Here is a 23,216-nt window from a genome sequence, read left to right on the forward strand (position 1 = left end):
GGACCCTAGAGCCATTAGGGAACCTTCCCCATGTTGCCATGGTCAACACCCATCAGCCATGGGCAGCCCAAGTCGAAGAAATCAGCAGAACAGCTTAGGGCAAGCAGCCAGCTGGTTGTCTCCCACCGATTGGGGTGTTTTAACCCCAATCAGCCCCTGTTTTAGCTGGTTAGTGCCCTACCCCTTGTGGGTTATGTTCCTTACCTTTTTACCCAAATTGGGTCGGGGTAGTTCGGGGGCATTTCCAAGACTTTAATTGGGTTAACACATGGGCTGTTGGAAGTCATTTTTGTACATAGTCACATTAGATGTTATGAATATTTAATAATATGACACACTATTGGTTAGTAATCTAAAACAATCAGGCGAGGATACGAAGTTGATTTCGGGGAACCTATCGCACTTGTGATTCGGGTTTTGAGGTGAGTGGGTGTTTGTTTTGTTTTACGGAGTGTTTTGCATTATTTTCTATTTTAGTATGAATCATCTGTAATAGTGTTGTTATGCATGTTGTTTGCTATTATTATCTACTAACCTGTGAATATGAAGGATGAGGCCGAGGAATAGTTTTGGACTGCAGAGGTAAGGTAACTAATTGTGGTTTTAGGAATGATCTACAGTTGTAACTGTGGTATTAATGGTCTGGGGCACGGTGTGGCCAAGGTTCTTTCCGGTACCATGGGCTCAAAGGTCAGAAGTATAGTTATGAGTGTGGCTCTGACGGTCTAGGGCATGGTGTGGCCGAGGTGCATTCCGGTACCGTGGGCCTAGAGGTCAGAGGATGTGTGTTGTATAATGTGTGATGAATGGTAATGGTTGTAACATCGATGGTCTGAGGCATGATGTGGCCGAAGGGGGGACGATCCGGTACCATGGGCTTAGAGGTCGGTATTACAGTGATGACCTCCGATGTATGATTGGATGCTATGGATGTGATTGATGCATGTAGAATGCATATGGTTAGGATTCACAAACCCTGGTGCTACACCCCTTGCCAGCAGGGGGTTAGGTATTGGCTGATCTCAAGGAATGGTGATGTAGCATGGGAGACCGATGGGTTTTCCGGGACAGTGGCTGCATGCCCCACAGCACGGGTGACTGAGGGGTTTTCCGAGACCGTGATTGTTCTACAGCTTGGGTGATCGATCCCTTTTTCAATGACTTACCTTGATAATTTATAGGCAGTGGATGGCAATAGCCTATGAAGAGTCCCCACTTCACAAGTGTCTAACATGGGAACTAACCCTTTGTTTCGTGGAGTAGATTGCTAGAATATTCCATTCTGCCAAGGACATTGGATTTGCCTAAGGGATTCACCCCTTATTTTATGTTATTATTTCGGTCCCGGATTCCTTACCTGGGGGAGTCCTTGATTGGGAAAATTCCTTGCTTAACTGTTAGAAAAATCTGTCGGCGATATCCTTATCAACGTGAGATATCTAGAGTTGCGCCCAAGATTCCGAGAATGGTCAGGATGGCTATAACTCGGATATAGGATGGCCTAGCCATGGGCGAGCCATAGGCTTGTCCCTAGAACATCCGAGCAGATGCCTCGGCTGAGCAAGGAGGCCAGGCAGGAAACGAGCCCTTGGATCTCAGGACGCGACGAGGCTAGGTCTTCTAGCGTTCTGGTAAGGAAAAGGGAATTCCGAGCCATGTTCATTCCTAGGCTCATCACACCCTGACTCCAAGATAGAGGGAGAAATGACAGAAAAATCTTCTAATACTAGTAATACTAGCAGTGTTAATCAACAAACCGGTAATGGTGGTTGATCATCTTCTGCAAAGAGCAAAGGGAAAGGACGTGCTTCTCGGAAACCTTTTCCTTGTGAACAATGTAATCGGGACGGTCAAACAATAAGGATCATCGTTGGTTTCTATATCCTCATTTGCATCCTAGCAAGGATAAAGGATCCGATACTAAAGTTGCAACTCAAGCTAGTTTGACAGATTTTCAAGTCTCTCTTGAAAAATTGCACATCAACGACATATTTTCCTGTTATGTCCACCATAAATATTTGATATGCAAGTCTCCTACAAAGGAAATTTTGAACTTGCCAAACTACATAATTCACATCTGATACCATTACTCTTAGTGCACGCAAAAATATTTTCGGCGATATCTGGATCATCAAAATCGGACGGTCGGATTACAAGATATCACTCATAAAAGTTTTCCCAATCTTCTATACATATATATATATATATATAATATAAATTAAAAAATTAAAAAATATATTAAAAATTGTTGGCAGGAGTGTCCCTGTCAACGAAATGATAAAATCTCCAATGAGAAGGCTCTCACCGGCAAAATGGCCTTTATAACCCAAAAAAGTGGGGTTTTTCCGACAAAAACTCCCTTGCCCTGCTACTTTTATAGTAGGGCACCCCACTCATTTGTACGCTGAAGTAGAGTAAAGATAGAAAAGAAAAGAAATTTAAAAAATAATAATAATAATAAGTGAGAGAGAGAGAGAGAGAGAGAGAAAGGGAGAAAGGGAGAAGAAAGAAACCTTCCCCAGAGGTTTTGCCCCACCCACCAGATTGCAGCAAAAGCGCCAAAAGTACTCATAAGTTAATCTGAATAGGCTTTAAGGCCAATATAGGTAAGTATCCCTACTCTTTCCCTTTCCATTTATTTCGTATAAGCATTGCATACCATATAATATCCATTAAGTAGGTATCCACATATCATATTTACGCCATTGTAATGCTTAAATTGCTTAGATATCCTTTCACACCATTATAATGCCAGAATTGTTACAAACAGTCTCTCCATTTATCTCATTTATCTCATTTATGTTGTTATTCCACCTAAATTACCATAAATAGAATCTCCATCTACCATATTTGTGCCGTTATACTGCCCAATTTGATAAACTAGATTTCCATTTATCTCTTTTATGCCGTTATAATACCCATTTTAACATAGATAAGCATGTTTTCCAAAACCCTTTTCATATACAGTCGTAATGTCGGCATCAGTTTTCAAAATTGCATAATCATCTACCCTAGCCTAGAGACTGCCCAAAAAAAATCTATTTACAAAACTAAGTTACAGTATAAATCATTATACAACCCATGGGATGACTAGATTACTTATATCAACAAAGCCTCAAAATCCCACAAAAGAATCATTTTATGCGGGGATGACCTTAGACACCATAGAGAATTCAACGAACCTCCAATCATCAAACAATTAAGTTGAAAAACCCCCAACATAATAGAACCTATGCCTCGAGGGATTTCATGTCAGATGGGACATGCCTCTAGGAATTTCATACTTTCACCTTTAACACACTCCACCTAATCAAAGAAGCTTCCTAATAGAGATACAATGATAAAAGTAATCTCTACGTTTTCATAATACCAATAAGGTATCTAGGTTTTGCTTTAATTATATCTTTTAAGATCATATCATGCATTTTACTACTTTAATACAGATCCTAAACTACGCCACATAATTCCTAATAAAGGTACGTAGGCAGATTGGGTCACTATAAATAATTAAATATAGACCATCCCTCACCCCCATTCTTTTCCTCTTTATATTTATGTACACAGCACACGCACGCATTTAAGCACAGAAATAATTACCATAAGCCAGTAAGCAGATTAAGCACGGCTTAGAAGGATAATTTAAATAAATAAAAGACCAACAAACTGTCGGGCAGCGATGGGTGTCAAAAGATTTCCCAGAATGTAACCTTGACCTTACCCGGATTGCCTAATTTAAAGACCAAATGCCTTTTCCACCTACTGAGTCAAAACTATATATCTCCATGGAGAGAAGACTTTCCCTGTTTTGGAAAGATATGCACGGGCAGGGCCTAAGATCTAATCCTAGGTGGAAACTCCAATCCAATCCATCTACAAATCTAAATAATGAAACCTCAGACTTGTCTCCTTCCTAAAGTTGTTCACCCGCCCAAGAGATGTGCCATTAGTGAGAGACCCCTAACAAGGAAACAAGGATTTCGGCCAACGAAGACCAGGTCACATCCCACTATTAGTAACCACCCCACACGGATAACCACTATTAAATAATGCGACTAATAAGGAACCTAACCCATATTAATAACTCATACAAATAAGGAACATAGGATACATATAATCTCCATCATACGGTTCCATGTAATACAACCCATGCACATAATAGGATCTTGCCAGCAATCCAAACTAGTTTGTCACCACCTTGATTCGGTTACAAGCCCATACTCTGAGGTCTGCTATGAAAGTGACTAGTTAGAAGTTTCATTTAGGTGCAAACCCAATCTATACTCAACCATGTCCCTTCATAATCAACGCCAATCTCTTCTTAAGTGCCAGAAGATACTTGAGTCTGTCTTGCATGATTTCAAAATCATTGCTCGAGCGCTCCGATAGAATGTATTTTGTCAATAAAACTGATTATCTTGTCAAAATGGAGCCGCTTCTTTTTCATTCCAAATGTACAAATTTAAGTCTGCAATTACTAAAAGTAAAAATTGTTCTGCAACTTCCATCGCCACAAAGATAAAAGGCAAGGATATCCTAAGCAAATACCATACAACCTCATGAGCTGGGAAGATACGATCTAAAATTTCAAAGGCCACTTCGTAGTGAATAAAGACATTGTAAACTAACCATCAAGGTGCTTCATCACATTCAAACTTTCTAAGATTTCTGTAAATGTTTTAACAATAATCAGAAACACTTCATGTGTGTTAAGAAGTCAAATGACATCCACAAGGTAAACTCCCACACAATTAGTCCTTCAAAATCTAACTATTTGCACTAACGACAATGTCATATCTAATTAGGGGTTCTGAAGCAAGTGAGGATGTCATATCTGGCTTTCCACAAGGGAAACGGATAAGGTCCTATATTGAAAGTGGTAGCCAATAGAACTCATTAGGTACCCGCTTACGAGTGAAGGAGGAAAAGGAAAACTAAAGGAACTTTTATTCCAATATCCCTTTCTTAATCATTTTTAGCTTTCCCTTCCCTTCTCAATCAACAAGAGTTCCTTTGAATTTCCTTGAATCAGTTCCAACTTCTCCACTACATGGTCATTTTGTAGTACATAAAGCAATACAAAGTAAGCTTTAGCTAAGTTAGAATCCATAAGTTGTATAATAAATCGCCAATTGTATGGCTTGATTTATTTGTTTACTTAATTTTGGCCCAACTTGCATACGACTTCGAGATAAACAATTAGTAAGATCCCCAAAAAAGATTTGGATCTAGAATTCCTTCCAAAAGTAAGTTACAGGTATTGGCGAAACTTCTTCCCCGTAAGAAGAAGAAGAAGAAGATCATGGCTATTATTCCAGAATTTAGCATTAAGAGAAGAAACATACTGAACATATTCCACTAGTATTCCAGGATTTAGTGTTAAGAAACATACTGAACATATTTCAATGTACAATTGACACTTTAAAGTACCCAATGCACTCAGCTTCCTTCAAAAGAATACTACGAAAATCAGTGACTAGTGTAAACAGTTTAGGGGAGAGAGTCACCTTGGCATAATTCCCCAAAGATATAGGTTGGATTTTTTTTTTGGGGGGGGGGGGGGGGGTGCCGAGGAGGCTAAGGGGGTGAGTATCAGTGGAGATATTTTCTCCTACTTTATCTTTTGCCACATGTAGTTTGATTGTATTAGGACTCAATCCCATCTTCACCTAACTTGTAGGAGTCACTCTCCTATCTTGTAGGTGTCACATATGATATTAAACTATGCTACCATATAAGACTTATCACATGTGATATTAGTTTCCTAGTCAACCGCCACTAAGATCTGATTCTATGTACAATAGAGAGAGAGAGAGAATTTCCAATTATGTTGATTCCTATCTCTATAAGTAGGAACTTGATTGTAATCTTCCAACTTAAGTAATGTAATACAATACAAACTCTCAACATGGTATCCAGGGCCACAAGCTCCTACAAAACCTCACTCCTAAAACCTTATTTTTTTTTTTTACTTTCTTTTCTGTCCTCTCCCTCTTAGTGTGTGGCCTGTTCCACCCCTCCTCCATCATTCCTGCGTCTCAGCCATCTCCTTCTCCTCCCAATCAATCATTTTCTCTCTCTCTAACTCTCCTCCAAAACTACATCTATTGGAAGACCCAATTTGTCTCGTTTCTCACCAGTCTTCTCTACGAGAATGTTACTGACTTTGCCTCAGGATACTACTTAATCAAAAGCATGGCATAAACAAGAGGCTAATATCATAAGTATACTCATTGCCTCCCTCTCTAAGGAGGCTCTGCCACTCGCAGTTGGACGGACCACTAACAAAGAGATCTAGGATGTGCTTCATGCCACCTCAGCTCTCCTTTAACAACAAGGATTTTGTTCCTTAATGTCTCTCTTCAAAATCTGGCTCATAAACCAGATGAGACGATCACTCAATTCCTACATCAAGCCTAGTCTCTGTCTGATGAACAATCTGCTACTGGTAAGCCTCTCCCACCTGAAGACTTCAATATCCATATTTTTCTCTCTTTTTGTTCGGGCTATCAAGTTCTTGCCTCCATCATGATGGCAAGACCCAATCCGGTCTCCTACAACTAATTAGATTGTCTTCTCATGAATCACGAGAGCCTCCTCTATCGAACAAGCCATCACATACACAAAACAGAGCATGAAAGCTGCAGAAGCGATTGAGAAAATGATGTTCAGCAATGGTGAATTAAATTAACAACAACAAACTATTGATTACCTGAATACAAGCCACGACAGAGAAGGCATGATTGCTGAACTATGCAGGACAGAATATCAATTGGAAAAAACAAAAGAAAAGAAGAAGGGATAGGGAAGGCCCTCTCACAGCAACTGAATCACTCAGCACACACAGAAAGCTGTTTCTTCAAACTCCAAAACCTATGGAGATAGATGCCCCATGTATTTATAAAATATAGTTGAAATCTGTCATAAAAATAAGAGCATCCATGTGTGGAGACCTCTAGGTAGAAATAGAAACTAAATCTCCCTATTGCTATTACATCAAATAGAAAGTATGCTTTCTAAAAGAAAAGAACTCAGAAATAGAAAATTTTACCAAGTCTAGGTAATGACAATGCAAAATAGAAACTGAATAGGATCTTTTGTTTTAGGCACAATCCAGCAACTCTTCTAGGGACTCCTCTTCACGCAAGGCAACAATCAAATTCTAGATTATATCCTCTTTAAATATGCTGATCAAAGGCTATATTGGGAAGAAACTTGGCTGGACCAGTGGGCTTAAATATAATCATCACATGGGCCCAAATATGGGCCTGAACAGTAATGTGACTACTGTTCACGTGAACAGTACCACATGAACTATGCATCAGTTAGTCTCTCAACAGGAAAAAGTAACAAACAAACAAACAAACGGAAGTTACTTACAGACAGAAAGAGAGGGAGAGAGGAGAACAAAGGATGGTACATTAACAAAATCTACAGTTTGACTGCTAACCTTTTTCATCATAACAGCATATCCATATGGTGTGACACGACAGCCCCCTAAAGGATCACCAATGGCTGTTCCAAGGAGAGGACTACAAAGGTTCAGAATACAAGGAAATCACCACAAAGAAACTATAATATGAACTGACCATTTAGCATATAAGGAAATCGACAGAGAAATGTTTCACACCAAAAGGGACATCATCAACACATAATAGTGCAGTATACAAAAGAACGCAAAGATCAAAAACTGAAACCAATAGAGAAAAAATACTTGTCGCTCAAATTATTCACTCGAAGGGAGCAGGAAGGGGCATTGTCTTGGAGGTTTGGCTATTACTACATTTTTGCAGTCAAATATTTTAGTTCTAGCAGAATGTATGATGACCTCCACTTGTGAACATTATAAATGAACAGGCCAAGATGTTGTCCAAACAGACTTAGAATAACTTTACTTAAATCAGCAGAGGCCACCAGTATGTTTTACACCAAAAGCTACAATGCTTATGAATCTAGTAGGAATCCTTCACAGAAGAATTTCTGGAAAACATCAAATCCTCCTTACATTAGCAGTTAGAACCACTTAATCTAACCTGCGTCAAATCCTCCTGAGATCAGAATCATGTCTGGATTGAAAGCCCTAGCCACTGGAATGAGGACATGGTCCCAGACTGCAAAATAATCAGCATCACCACACCGACCATGCTCCCAAGGAACATTTATATTAAACCCTGCACCTGATCCTTCTCCAACCATAGTGTAAGTGCCATCATCTCCAGCTGGATAAAAGGTTCCAAAGTCAAACCTGCGCAAGTAGGACGAAAAACAATTAAAATGGTTCTCAATTTAATTTATTCATTTTATTTTAGTTTTATTTCTCTTTCGTTTGGTCTAATGAACTCAATCATGTAGCATGCAGGGCCAAGCCCGACAGATTACAGATACCTCAACCCTTGTATCAGAAAAGCACAACAAACACCAAGTTGCAGCACTAAAAATGCAAATGCTTCATAACAGCCTTCAAATACATTGTTAAGAAATATCTAGAGCTTCAATTTTCTTTCTAAAATTATTAAAAATTATTTGGGGTCTGAAAAATTAGACCAAAGAAGTTCAACTCATCTCAAACAAGACTAACCCTGACATACTGGAATAGGAAACATGATTCCTGATTCCTTATTTCACTCTATTAGGGCTGTATCTTACGTTCTCATAAGCAGTCATAACTTTTCTCACTAGTTTAACCCAAAACATTTATAATCCTCATAAGCAGTCGTAACTTTTCCCCTTATGATACTTTTGCATCTTTAATTTGCACCACTTCAACCCTCATCGGTGCATTACTTAATCCTTCTTGCACATTATTTGACAGTTTATATCATCTTCCCCTCCTCTTGTCACTTATAGGATCTACTCCCAAGTTCTCTCAAAATTCATACTTCTGATAAAGTGGATAAAACCGTAAACCAAATAGAAAACCAAATAAACCTTAAACTGATAAAACTGAATAGAAACCGAACCAAACCTTAGTTGGACCAATCCAAAAACTATTACACCAGGAAATAGTAAAAACACTTCAACCTTGAGAGTGACCCTATCCCACTCTTCCTTCTCTTCCTTCCTCAATCATTAGTTAAGAGTTAAGGTGGTTGTGGTGTCTGAACTTTCAGGTCTAATGGGTTTTTACAGAATGAATTTGTTCAATAGTTTAGAATTTATACCTGTTGAGAGAGCTAATCCCGATATCAGGATTAGCGTCAGCTGCTGGACCCAATAGGGGCAATTCTGTCCTATCGGGTCCCTATATGTGCTTTAGGGTTTGTTCTCTTGTAATGGGGGCATTCTAGTCATTGTACACTTTATTATTATTCTTTTATAAGCTAAGGATTCCTGCGATCAGCCTCATTATGGACTGATCGCAGGCTGCTCTCTCATTGAGGCTCTCTGCGGTTTCTCCTGTCTCTCTTCCCTTCCTTTCTCTCTTTTCTTTCTCCCTTTTTCTGGTTTTACTGGTTTGGTTATAGGAATCTGGGATTGTAACATGGTATCAGAGCATCTGTAATCAAATCAAAGATTTACATCATCATTCTCTGCTGATCTCATCCCTGCGCTACTCCTCCTTAGTGCGCAGCCACCTATTGCTGCTCCTACTTTAATTCTTTGACCTGATTATAATGATATAAACACAATATGGCCTTCCTACCACTACTACATGGATTCAGCCCTTGTTTTCTGGAATCACTGAAGCCGATACATAATTCTGCAGGTCTTTAATGGCTATCGCCCCCTATGTGTGATGTGTTTTTAGCTGCTGCCCTATGTGTGAATCTACTACTTCACGGTTTAATGTGCTGCTGTTTTACTACTTCTCTACATACTCTACTAGGCTTTTGAAGCCTCCTTTGCTGCTCCCATCAATGTCGACATTCCCTACCAGCAGCCTCTATCGGTTGGATATTTTTTCGGATTCTTGGGGTCCGATTGTTCTTTGGCTGCTGTTTATCAGGTCTGGTTGGTGAGTTCTCTTTATTTGGTTGTCTCTGCAATACATACTTGTCAATAATTCTTGCTCTCATCGCTGAGACCAAGACTACTGCTACCCCTACCAGTACCTCCTCTGCATCAGACAATGTAAATGTCCAGATTACTTCTATCAAGCTTAAGGGAAGCTCGAATTACCTTCTTTGGGCTCAGTCAGTCAAAGTTTATCTGATGGCGAAGGATAAGCTTGATTACACCACCTCTGATCCTCCCAAAGAATCTGACACTGGTTACGCTATATGGCAGAAAGAGAATGCTTTAATTTTAATTTGGTTATGGAACAGTATGGAACCAGATGTCACTGCCAATGTCATGTTTCACTCTACTTCCAAGGGAGCATGGAATGACTTGAAGGAGACCTACTCTCAGGAGAAGAACATGACCCGTATCTATGATATCTATGAAAAACTGTTTCAGTTTCGCCAGTCGGACAAGCTACTTTTCAAATATTACAATACTTTCAAAGGTATGGTTGAAGAACTCAATGTCTTCCAACCCTTGACCACTGACATTGACAAATTGAAGGCTCAACGTAATGAGTTCTTTGTCTCTAAATTCTTGGCTGGTTTGAACAATGACTTGAAGGTAGTGAAGGGTCACTTACCTGCAGGGGATACTGTGTCTACTCTGAATGATACTTACTCACGACTGCAGTGAATTACTTCTTCTACTAAACCTAATCAGTCTACCAAAGACAGTTCTGCCTTCCATGCCAACCGTGGACGTGGTCGCGGTCGCGGTCGCGGTCGCAGTCGCAGTCGCGGTCGCGGTCGTGGGGGAAGTCGTGGGTCGACTGGTCGAGGATCTGGTGACAGCCCTCTAATCGTACAGCTCGTCAGTGCACTTTTTGTGGAAAGCCCAACTATGCTGTTGAGACTTGTTGAGCAAAGCATGGCAAACCAAAGTGGGCAACACAATTAGCTAATCATGCAGTGTCAGACGATGGTACTGACACAATGGCTCCAATTGAACTTAAACCAACACCTTCTTCAGGAGATTCAGCTACCGGTCTGCGCGATGACATCAATCAGTTGCTCCGGCGCTTACACACTCTTGAGGCATCCTCTAATAAATCTAATGGTGCGTCTACATCCGCTGCTACTCTAGCTCACACAGGTACTTCAACCCTTCTTACTACTACATCTACTCCTTGGATCATTGATTCAGGTGCCTCTGCCCATATGACCGGTAAGTCATCACTTTTTAAGATTTTTTCTACTAATGCCAGTTCCAATTCTGTTATCCTTGCTAATGGCACTTCCACACCAGTCCTTGGACATGGTTCTATTTCACCGACCCCATCCATTAATTTATCTTCCGCCTTATATGTCCCTCAATTTCCACTAAGTCTTCTCTCTGTAAGTCAATTAACCCGTTCTTTAAATTGCTTAATAACCATTCCTTCCTTCCTACTGTGTAGTTCAGGATCTTCACACGAGGAAGAGATTAGTGGAGGGCGTGAAAAGGATGGGTTATACTACCTCAATAGCGGCTGTCCTCCTTCTACTGTTGCTGCTATGGCTGTTGGGGATGTGACTCCTTTCCAATGGCACTGTCATTTAGGTCATTTGTCGCTTTCTAGGTTACAGCTTTTATTTCCTAGTTTTAAGGCTATCCCTAGGTTAGAGTGTGAGGCATGTGAGTTGGGTAAACATCATCGTGTGCCTTTCCCATGTCGCTCTGTGTCTCATAGTTCGCCTTTATTTTCTTTAGTCCATTCTGATGTATGGGGTCCTTGTAGAGTCAGTAACAGATTTGGTTTCCGCTATTTTGTGACATTTGTGGATGATCATTCTAGCCTTACATGGTTGTACATGTTAAAGGAAAGATCTGAAATTTTACATGTGTTTCACAAATTTTATAATGAAATAAAAACTCAGTTTGGCATTCCTATTAAAAAATTTTGTTCTAATAATGCTTTAGAATATGCTCAAACTAATATATCTGACTTTTGTGATACCCATGGAATGATACACCAAACTAGCTGTGCCTATACCCCACAGCAAAATAGGGTAGCAAAGCGCAAGAACCGGCATCTCCTTGAGGTTGCCCATGCTATCATGCTTCACATGCACGTTCCCAAACATTTTTGGTGTGATGGTGTTTTAACCGCTTGTTATTTGATTAATCGCATGCCATCCTCTGTTCTGTCGGATAAGTCTCCATTTTCCGCCATGTTCCCTAATTTACCAAGTTTTACAGTTCCACCCCGTGTCTTTGGGTGTGTATGTTTCGTCCATAATCTAAATATGCAGGTTGACAAGTTATCCCCGAGGTCTACTAAGTGCATCTTTATGGGTAACTCTCGTACCCAGAAAGGATATAAGTGTTATGACCCCATTACTCATCGTAATTTTGTCAGTGTTGACGTGACCTTTTTTGAAGGTACATCATTTTACTCTCCTCAGGTGTCCCATTCTAATCCGGAGTGGTCTTCCCCCTCTCCTTCATCCATACCCTCCCTTATCCCCCTCCCTGATGCTCCTAGTACCAATGCCTCACCTCCCCTACAGGTTTATCAACGCAGGCAGAAGACTGGCCAGCCCAGTTACGAGATCATTACTCCTGACGATTCACTCCTTCCACTATCGTCTTCCACTGGTGAAGTTCCACTTCCTCCCCCGCCTGATGAGTTACCGATTGCACATCGTAAAGGTACACGTTCCTGCACTCAGAAATCCATGGTTGTGTACCCTATTGATAACTTTATGTCATTATCTCATCTTCCTTCTCCCATCCATGGCCTTGCACTATCCCTTTCCACTAACCCCGTTCCCCGTTCCCATAATGATGCCCTCTGTATCCCTGGATGGAAGGCTGCCATGGATGTAAAAATAGATGCTCTCGTGAGTCGTGATACCTGGAGCCTAGTAGATTAACCTCCTGGTAAGGATCTGGTTAAGTGTCACTGGGTGTACACTATTAATATCATTCTGATGGCCCTATTGAGCACTTAAAGGCCCATCTGGTTGCTAAAGGATATACTTAAACTTATGGTGCGGATTACTTTGAGACATTCTCTCCGGCTGCCAGACTGAACTCTGTTCGCCTTCTTATTTCTCTTGCTATCAACTTTAATTGGCTGCTATTTCAATTGGACATCAAGAATGTTTTTCTATATGGTGATCTACAGGAGGTGTATATGGAGCAACCTCCTGGTTATGTTGCTAAGGGGAAGAATACAGGTCTTGTGTGTCGCTTGCACAAGGCTATTTATGGGCTTAAACAGTCCCCTCGAGCATGGTTTGACATGTTCAGTTCCACCATTGTCACTTGTGGTTTTTCTCAATGCTATTTTGATCATTCAGTATTTGTTCGTCGCAGAGGTGACAAGCTGGTGGTCTTGGTGGTATATGTTGATGACATTATTCTTACTGGCAATGATAAAGCAGGTATTTCTGAAGTAAAGGCTCATCTCTAGCACCATTTTTAGACCAAGGATCTTGGTCATCTCCATTATTTTCTCGGGATTGAGGTGATCCGCTACAAGAAAGGGATCAATCTATCTCAAAGGAAGTATGTTGGGGATCTTCTATCTGATACTGGGATGCTTGCATCCAGACCTGTTGATATTCCTATGGATCCTCACCAAAAGTTCGGTGTTGATGATGGTGAACCGGTTTAGGATGTGCATCAGTATAGGAGTTTGATTGGCAAGCTGATTTACCTGACTGTGACTCGCCCTGACACTTCTTATGCTATTGGAGTTCTTAGTCAGCTCATGCAATCTTCTCAGAAAGCACATTGGGATGTTGTTGTCCGTGTTCTTCGTTATCTGAAAGGTGCTCCTGAAAAAGGGTTGATTTACTGTCCTAATCGGCATATGGATCTAGTTGGCTACTTTGATGCTGATTGGACTGGCTCTGTTAGTGATCGGAGATCTATCACTGGGTACTATACCTTTGTTGGAGGGAATCTTATTACGTGGCGTAGCAAGAAGCAGACTACCATTGACCGGTCCAGTGTAGAGACAGAGTACAGAGCTATGGCTCATACCACGGCTGAGTTGATGTGGCTGTGATCGTTACTCTTGGAGTTGGGATTTCCAATGACCAAGCCAATGAAGATGTATTGTGACAACCAAGCTGCAATTTACATTGCTAGTAACCCGGTCTTCCATGAGAGGACCAAACACATAGAGGTCTATCATTTTGTTCTTGATGCTGTTCTGAAGAAGCTAATTGAGACTCCATTTGTTCCTTCAATGGATCAATTAGCTGACATGTTTACTAAGTCTTTGTTTACTCTTAGCTTTCGAAGTGGTTGTACCAAGCTGAGCATGGGTGATGTGTATGCTCCAGCCTGAGGGGGAGTGTTGAGAGAGCTAATCCCGATATGTCAGCTGCTGGACCCGATAGGGGCAATTCTGTCCTAGTGGGTCCCTATATGTGCTTTAGGGTTTGTTCTCTTGTAATAGGGGCATTCTAGTCCTTGTACATTTTATTATTATTCTTTTATAAGCTAAGGATTCCTGTGATCAGCCTCATTATGGACTGATCGCAAGCTGCTCTCTCATTGAGGCTCTTTGCAGTTTCTCCTATCTCTCTTCCCTTCCTTTTTCTCTTTTCTTTCTCCCTTTTTCTGGTTTTACTAGTTTGGTTATAGGAATCTGGGATTGTAACAATACCCATTTAAATATTATCCATTGATCCCCAGATATATAGATTTTGGAGTATGGTGCCTGATTCGAAATTTTGACCATATCGAGCCAATCCGAGATGAAATTACATGGTACGTTATAAAAGTCCAAGGTTTCGACTGCTTTCAAGTGGTATCGACCCATTTCGACCGATATTTCCTAGAAATCGACTAATTCAACCAAACCAAAATTACTTGTTTCATGGGAAACAAGCTCATTTTTGCACTCTTTCGACTTGCATCTCCCATATTTCGACTATTTCTTTTGGGAAATAGTGGATTGAAGCAAAAAAAGTCAAATTTCTCTCTAAATCATTGATTCTACTCACATACTTTGCACAACTTAAGGAGATCTACATAAAGAAGAGTACTTAGAGAAAAGGGGTAAACTTCAGTTAGAATGTGAGGATGAGGGAAGAACAATGAGATGAGGGAAGAGGAAGAAGATGGAGAAGTAGAAGAGGGAGAAGAAAAAAATCGATGGTATGGTGGAATGATGTGTTGTGAGTAAAATCTCACTAACACCAATATATTGATTCACTAACATATTTACAAGATATTACACATACCTCCCCAAGGAGGGAAATTATACCTCCCTAAGGAGGAAAAGGAAAATAAAACATAACAAAGCAAATTACTAAACTACCCTTAGTGAAACATAACTAATATCTCTAACACTCCCCCTCAAGTTGGAGAATAAATATCATGCATTCCCAGCTTGAATAGTAGAGAACTGAACTGATGATGAAGAAAACCCTTTGTGAAGATATCAGCCAGCTGATCTCCAGTCCTCACAAAAGGCGTGTATATGTAACCAGTGTCCATCTTCTCTTTAATGAAGTGTCTGTCCACCTCTATGTCCTTTGTCCTGTCATGTTGCATAGGGTTGTGGGCTATACTTATGGCAGTCTTGTTGTCACAATAAAGCCTCATAGGTGCCTCAATATCAAATCCCAACTCTTGGATCAGCCTTCTCAACCAGAGGAGCTCACACACTCCATGAGCCATAGCTCTAAATGCTACCTCTGCACTAAACCGAACCACCACAGGCTGTTTCTTGCTCTGCCATGTAACTAGGTTGCCACCTACAAATGTGCAATAGCGTGATGTAGATCTCCTATCAGAGACTAAGTCAGCCCAATCTGCATCAGTGAATCCTTCTATCCTCATGTGGTTATGCTTGGCAAAAAGTAGTCATTTTCCTAGAGAGGACTTCAAGTACTGGAGAATGCAGTAAACCGCATCCAAGTGCCAACTCTTAGGAGCATGTATAAACTGACTCACCACCCCCACTGCATAAGTAATGTCTCAGAAAGTCAAGGACGAATAGATAAGCTTCCCAACCAACCTTTGATATTTCCCTGCATCAACAAGAGAAGGGTCAGCATCTTCCCCCAGCTTATGATTCTGCTCAATAGGAGAACTTGCAGGTTTGTAGCCCAACATTCCTGTTTCTTTCAATAGGTCTAAAATAAACTTCTTTTAGCATATATTTATGCACTTCTTGGATCTAGACACTTCAATCCCCAGGAAATATTTTAAGGGTCTTAGATCCTTAATCTCAAACTGGTGGGCTAAGTGGTTCTTCAAATTGGCTATCTCAGCTCTATCATCTCCAATTACCACAATGTCATCAACATAGACAATCAGAGTTGTAATGGTGCCATTACCATGCTTAGTGAATAGAGTGTGATCAGCCTGACTCTAGGAATAACCATTCTTCAGAATGGCCTCTCGAAATCTTTCAAACAAAGCCTTTAGAGATTGTTTAAGGCCATACAAATCCTTCTTGAGAAGGCACACCTTTCCTGCAGCTGAAGGGAACTTGAAGCCAGGAGGAGGTTGCATATACACCTCTTCTAAGTCTCCATGTAGAAAGGCATTCTTCACATCTAATTGATACAATGGCCAATCCTTATTCGCTGCCAGAGATAAAATGACCCTTATGGTGTTATGCTTAGCTACAGGAGCAAATGTCTCCTAATAGTAATTCCCATACACTTTATTGTATCATTTTGCCACCAGCCTTGCTTTGTACCTCTCAATAGTATCATCAGACCGGTACTTGATTGTGTAGACCCACCTGCATGCAACTGGAGTTCTCCCCCTTGGAAGGTCAACAAATTTTCAGGTACAATTTTTTTCAAGGGCCATCATTTACTCAGTCATGGCTTGCTTCCACTTAGGGTCAGACATAGCTTCAAAAACATTCTTGGGAATAGAAGCATATGAGAGAGCAATAGTAAAAGCAACACCTGTAGGGGAGAGAGAGTTATAGGAAATAAACTGGGTTATAGGATTAGTACAAACTCTCTTTCCCTTCCTAATAGCAATAGGAATATCTAACTCTGATGAGGAAGGAAATTACCTGACTGAGAAGGGTGGATCTCCAGAGTTGGATTCAAAGAGGACTCTTAGTAGGGTCTTCTTGTTCCTCCTTGTATACACATTACACAATGGTCATCTTTTCATTACCTGAGCTTGAACCACCCTTTGAATGATCACCAACATCAGTAGTATCCACCTCTTTGTGTTTCCCAATGCCAAGCATAATTGGAGAGATTGGCAATGGAGAAAGAAAAGGAATCTCATCAATAGCCTTTTCACCTCCATTATGCTCCCCCCTGAAAAGGATGCTGAGGAGAGGCAAAAAAAGGGGCAAACTCCAAAAATGTGACATCTTTAGAGAGAAGCCTTCGTCTGGAAGAAGGATGATAGCACTTGTAACCCTTAGTAGTGGAGGAATAGCCAAGAAAGATACATTTAAGTGCCTTGGGGTCTAGTTCAGTCTGAGAGGACTTATTAACATAGACATAACAAATACACCAAAACACTTTGGGGGGGGAGAGAGAAAGAAGAAGACTGAGGAGATGTCCAAGAGAGTTTTGGAGCCAAGGAGTTGTGTTGGCATAGGTTTGATCAAATAAGCAACAGTAAGGAGAGCATCAGACCAAAAAGTTTTAGGAACATTCATTCCAAAGAGAAGACTCCCACTACCCTCCAACAAATGGCAATTTTTCCTCTCCGCTATCCCATTTTGTTAGGGTGTGTCAACACAAGCTAGCTGATGGATAATGCCACGGTCAATAAAAAAGTCTTGAAGACCACCATACATATACTCCCCCCCCCCCTTTGTCAGAACGAATAATTTTAATTTTGGTGTCAAATTGTGTACAGACCATGTGATAAAAAATTTTAAAGGTATCATACACATCACTCTTGTGCTTTATCAGAAAGTCAAAGTAGCACGGGAAAAATCAACAAAAGAAACAAAGTAACGAAAACCAAGTAAAAAAGCAGTAGTAGAAGGCCCCCAAACATCAAAATGCACAATGTGAAAAGGAACAGTAGATCTATTACCATGATAAGGATAAGAAGAATGATAATGTTTAGCAAAAATACATGGTTCACAATGAAAGGCATGGGAACTAGAAAAAGAAGTAAATAAATGAGGTAATTGTTTCCTCATAACAACAAAAGATGGATGTCCCAAACGTTGGTGCCACAACATCACAGAACTCACACAACTGTTATCAGTACGTCCACACACATAAGACTAAGTTGTAGCCAAAAAAGGTGATAGAGGTTCAAGTAGGTAGAGTCCTTTCTCCTCACGGCCACTGCCAATAATCCTCTTCGTCACCAAATCCTGAAAGAGAAAATGAGAAGGAAAAAATGTGACACAACAATTTAAGGATTTTGTCAGATGACTCACAGATAAGAAATTACGGGAAAGATCAGGAATGCGAAGAACAAAATCAAGTGAAATGGAATAAGTAATAAGAATACTACCTTTGCCATAAATGGAGGAAAGGGAACCATCGGCAACCCTGACCTTATCTCTATCGGAACAAATAGAGCACGTATCATAATTATGGGACATACCAATCATATGATTCGTAGCACCAGAATCAATAACCCAATATGGAGCTGTGGAAAGAGTAAATGAGGAAACCTGCAAGGCGGAAGCTAAGGAATCTAGCACTATAAGAGAAGAAGATGATGAGCCTCCCAGTTGAGACATGACCCTGCGGAATGCTACAATATCCTCCCTAGTAAGGGAACTATGCTCTGCCTGTGAACTAGAAGCAGACCCTGTAGTAGCATGCTCGGCCTCAACACTGTGGGCTCTAGCTTTCCCCATTACATCTACCACGAGCACCACTAGAACCACCACGCATGCCAAGAGGTCGACCATAAAGAACCCAGCATCTCTCTTTGGTGTGCCCAGACTTCCCACAGTGATCACATCGTCTATCTCCACGAGGTGGGCCTTGGCCTCGACCACCACCATGCCAATCCTTCTGAGAGCTAGTAGTAAGAGCTGACCGCTCAAGAGGAGGTGCATGTTCTATGGCCACCCGCCTGGTCTCCTCACTTTGCAAATAGCTACACACTTCATCAAGGGATGGAAGAGGACACCGGCCCAATATTTGTATCCGGATAGGCTCATACTCGGGATTCAACCCACCAAGCAAAATAAGAACCCATTACTTTTCAAGTGTCCAATAAACCTTAGCTTCATCCTCATGATTGGACATTTGGAGGTCCCTATAGTGATCATATGCCTCCGAGAGACCAATGACAGTGTTGTAACACTTAGAAATGGTCTTATTCCTTTGCTTCATGCCAATGACCTTCTGAAGTAGTTGATAAACTTTGGCCGAGTCACCCACACGATCAAAAGTTTTAGTAACATTGTCCCAAATATCCTTAGCAGTTTCTTTCCTCATAAACCTTCTTCCAATCTCAAGTTTCATGGAAAAAAATCAGCCATGTCATAACAGCAGAGTTTTCAGTCTCCCACTTTAGATATGTCGGGTCCTTTGGGTTAGGAGCCTTAATGGCACCTGTAACATTCCCTAGCTTTTCTGTGCTCCTCCTCCAATGGTTTTTGATAACCCATGTACCCAGATCTCTATTGTGAAGTTGGACAACACCAACTATTTGGATTGGGCTTATTCGTGAAGCTTTCCTTACGGAGTAAGTTACAGGTACTCAAAGATAAACCCAACAAGAGGCAAGCACACAATGCCAAAGTAAACCAGATCAAGGCACACTTTAGTGCAAACAAATTAGGACATAATACTTCAAGGGTTAGAACCAATATATCTCAAAAAACAGTGTGGCCAGAATCCATCACAAAAAGAGCAAACAAGAAGTAAAAACAGGGAGGCAATACCTGCCCAGCTGCACAAAAAATAGCTATGAGCTCACAAGTCAATCCCCCTAGAACTGAGTCCTTAGAGAGCTTGTAGGGATGCGTTGGGTGACCCAAAGGGTGTATACCTCACCTCCAAAGGCTGCCGGATGAGAGAGAAGGACTCCCAAAGGAGGGCTGGCGGTAGTCATAAACAGCTTATTTTTGGTGGCTGTGAGCTCCAAACAGCTTCAACCGCCTAGTTCTTCACATAAAACCTCCTCTTGGGTTAACTTTGACCTTCCTTCAAGCTCAACCCATAGATTCTTCAAGTCTTTTCACATAATGATCTCTTCCTTGGAACCTTTTGTAACCTAGGGTTCCAAAGAGAGAAAAAGAAAAAAAAAAAACTTGTAATCCGACTCTCAAACCAAGATCTTGTGCTCTGATACCAAGTTAGAATGTGAGGATGAAGGAAGAGGAAGAAGATGAAGTAGAAGAGGGAGAAGAAGAGAATTGATGGTATGGTGGAATGATGTGCTGTGAGTAAAATCTCATTAACACCAATATATTGCTTCACTAACATATTTACAAGATATTATACATACCTCCCTAAGGAGGGAAATTACACATACCTCCCTCAGGAGGAAAAGGAAAATAAAACATAACATAACAAATTACTAAACTACCCTTAGTGAAACATAACTAATATCTCTAACAACTTCATTTTCCCCAAAATTCGTTTTTTTCTACAATTTAGCTGTATACATAGTATTAAGCTTTCAATTTGTATATGTTAGTAAGCATGCCCCGACCTATTCTCTTGAGACCCAGATGAGGGATGCTTGGAAGAGAGGACCAAATTGCAGCTAAATAGGTGGAGACAAGGTGAGGGGGGAGCCATGAACCAGCGCAGATTATATCAGAACCATAGCATGTCTTGGGAGCCCAGAATTGTAGATATTTCTAGCACTGATAATCTGAGAGACGAGCCCTTTTGCCAAGGGTCTAGCCAAAGATAGGTGGAGGTGCCATCCCTGATATGGGTGGAAATAAATCTAGAAGCATTAGATCTCAAATAGATTAACTTGTGCCCATACCCAGGGCTAGGCATGGTTTTAAGTATCGGTGTGTATCGTGCCGTATCGGTATCGGTATCGGTATCGGTAGGCATCGACACGATACATACCGATACGCTACAGGGAATTTCGGGCCCTTCTGTGTATCGGTGTATCATGCTGTTCCGATACGTACGATACTCCACGATACGAACTTTTGAAAACATAGAAATTCCTGTGAGTATCGATACGTATCGTACTGTATCGAACTGATACGTACCAAAACGATACGATACGGCTACTTAAGTGTGAATGTGCCTTTTGATGTCTGGAACAAACACTTCAAACTCTCACCAAGAGTTTTCTATATTTCTCTTCATTCTTCCCCTTTGATTCACACACCTATTTGGAGACTCAAATGGTAGATTGAAAGAAACATTGTGGATATAAATGATTGAAACAAGGAGAAAAGCATAGTCCAAGAAGAACCTTGAACTTGAAAGTTGAAAGTCTTGAATAGTAAGTTTTTGAATCTTTACTCACTTTTTTCAACTTTAACCTTAGATTTTCAAGTTTTTTTACAAATCTAAGGTTCATCAAACTTAGAATCACATTTTGTGCATTATTATTACATGAAATCATTGGATTTATAAGGATTCACACACTTTTTCAAAAGAAAATGAGGGTTTCAATTTTTTTTCAAATTTCTTACATCTACTCATGCTCAATGGTTAAAAATGTTTAGATTTTTTATATGTTATGCAAAAACAAATGTTCTACAACTTCCACGGAAAATTTTGGTTTTTCTCAAAAAAATATATTTTCGTAATTTTTTTTATTCCGAAATTTAAAAAAAAAAAATTTAGAAAATTTAGTTCATTCAACTCTTAAAAATAATGTCATAACTTATAATTACTAAATACATGATTTCAAATGAAACCCACATTTTTTCCCCAAAAGAGTGAGGGTTTCAAATTTTTTTTATTTCTTAGATCTACTCAAATATATTGATCCACACTTTGTTGATTTTTTATATGTTCTTTAAAAACAATTAATCTACAACTTCTATAAAAAAATTTAATTTTTCTAAATAGTTTGTATTTTTTATTTTTTTATTTCGAAAATTAATTAAAAAATAAGAAAAATACTAAAAAAATACATTTTTTTAGAAAATACAGTTCATTTTAGTTTTAAAAAAATATATATAATTTACTTGGCCAATGACCATGATGTGAAATTAGATGCACAATTTTTTCCAAAAAAAGTGTACATTTCAAGTTTATGTAAATTTGGAAAAATACAAAAAAATCTTTTTTTTTTTTTCTTTGGATGCATCTCATTTTAGTTTCTAAAAAAATGCTATTATGTACTAAATACTAAATCAATAAATATGCATATTAAGATTCATTATGTATCTTTGTAGGAAGATGGCGCCTAAAGAATGGACTAGGGATATTGGATGGACTACAGCCGAGAAAGTACAAGGCAATAGGTTGTGTATAAAATGCAATTACTGTGATACTATCCACCTAGGAGGTGGAATTACCAAACATAAACAACATTTGGTTGAAGGATTTTCTAATGTTGCCAAATGTACCAAGTGCCCAGATGAAATAAGCAAAGCAATGAGGAAGCACTTAAGGGGAAGTAAAGATAAAACAAAAAAAGTTGTTGAAGAAGATGATAGATTGGTTGAGAATCTAAGGGATCATGAGGATTACGAAGGATCTTATATGAAGGCAGAGGATGAAGATCAATAGCTTACACAAGCGATGCATATTTCAAGGGAGGAAGTAAAAGAAAAACAACGGATAACAGAACAGCTGAGAAGAAGTCAATCTGTAGGACGTAGGCATGGTGGCCCGATGATTTATGAACAAGGTTCTAGCTCTAGAAGTTGTCCAAGTGTAGATATTGGAAGCACTATAAAGGGCATGTTTGACAAATTTGCCTCCAGTGGTAAAGGTAAGGGGAAAAGGAGCCCAGAAATTAGAGATATGAGAGATGCACTATATAAACATCATGATGAAGGGCAACAAAGGATTGAAGAGGCTTTCCAACCAAAAACATTGAGTAAGAAAATTGGGAAAGCAATCTCTAGGTGGTTCCACAGTTCTATGATTCCACCTCACAAAGCTAAAGATCCGTACTTCAAGGCTATGGTCAAGGAGATTCAGACATGTGGGAAAAATGTGAAGCCACCCACACCCTATGAAATTGTAGGACCATACTTAGATGCTATTGTGAAAGAGGTGGATGAATACATTGAAGAGTTTAAATACAAGTGGCCTGAATATGGAGTGACCATCATGTGTGATGGGTGGAGTGGACCGACGAGGATGTCCATCATCAATTTTCTGATATATTGTGATGGGAAAACAATATTCCATAAGTCTTTCAAC

General features: G+C 40.0%; 1 protein-coding gene across 2 annotated transcripts in view; it reads right to left on the bottom strand.

The window, feature by feature from the left end:
* The window catches only part of LOC122079274 (histone deacetylase 5), a 79,739-nt gene that overhangs the window by 24,755 nt on the left and 31,768 nt on the right, over positions 1 to 23,216 (bottom strand). For both annotated transcript variants that reach the window (XM_042645611.1, XM_042645612.1), the window contains exons 5-6: positions 8,031 to 8,242; positions 7,448 to 7,512 (exon numbers count right to left, since the gene is read on the bottom strand). In XM_042645611.1, coding sequence (XP_042501545.1) covers positions 7,448 to 7,512; positions 8,031 to 8,242 — 277 coding nt within the window. The remainder of the gene's footprint in view (positions 1 to 7,447; positions 7,513 to 8,030; positions 8,243 to 23,216) is intronic.

Source organism: Macadamia integrifolia, chromosome 5, assembly GCF_013358625.1.
Source record: "Macadamia integrifolia cultivar HAES 741 chromosome 5, SCU_Mint_v3, whole genome shotgun sequence".
Taxonomy (NCBI): Eukaryota; Viridiplantae; Streptophyta; class Magnoliopsida; order Proteales; family Proteaceae; genus Macadamia; species Macadamia integrifolia.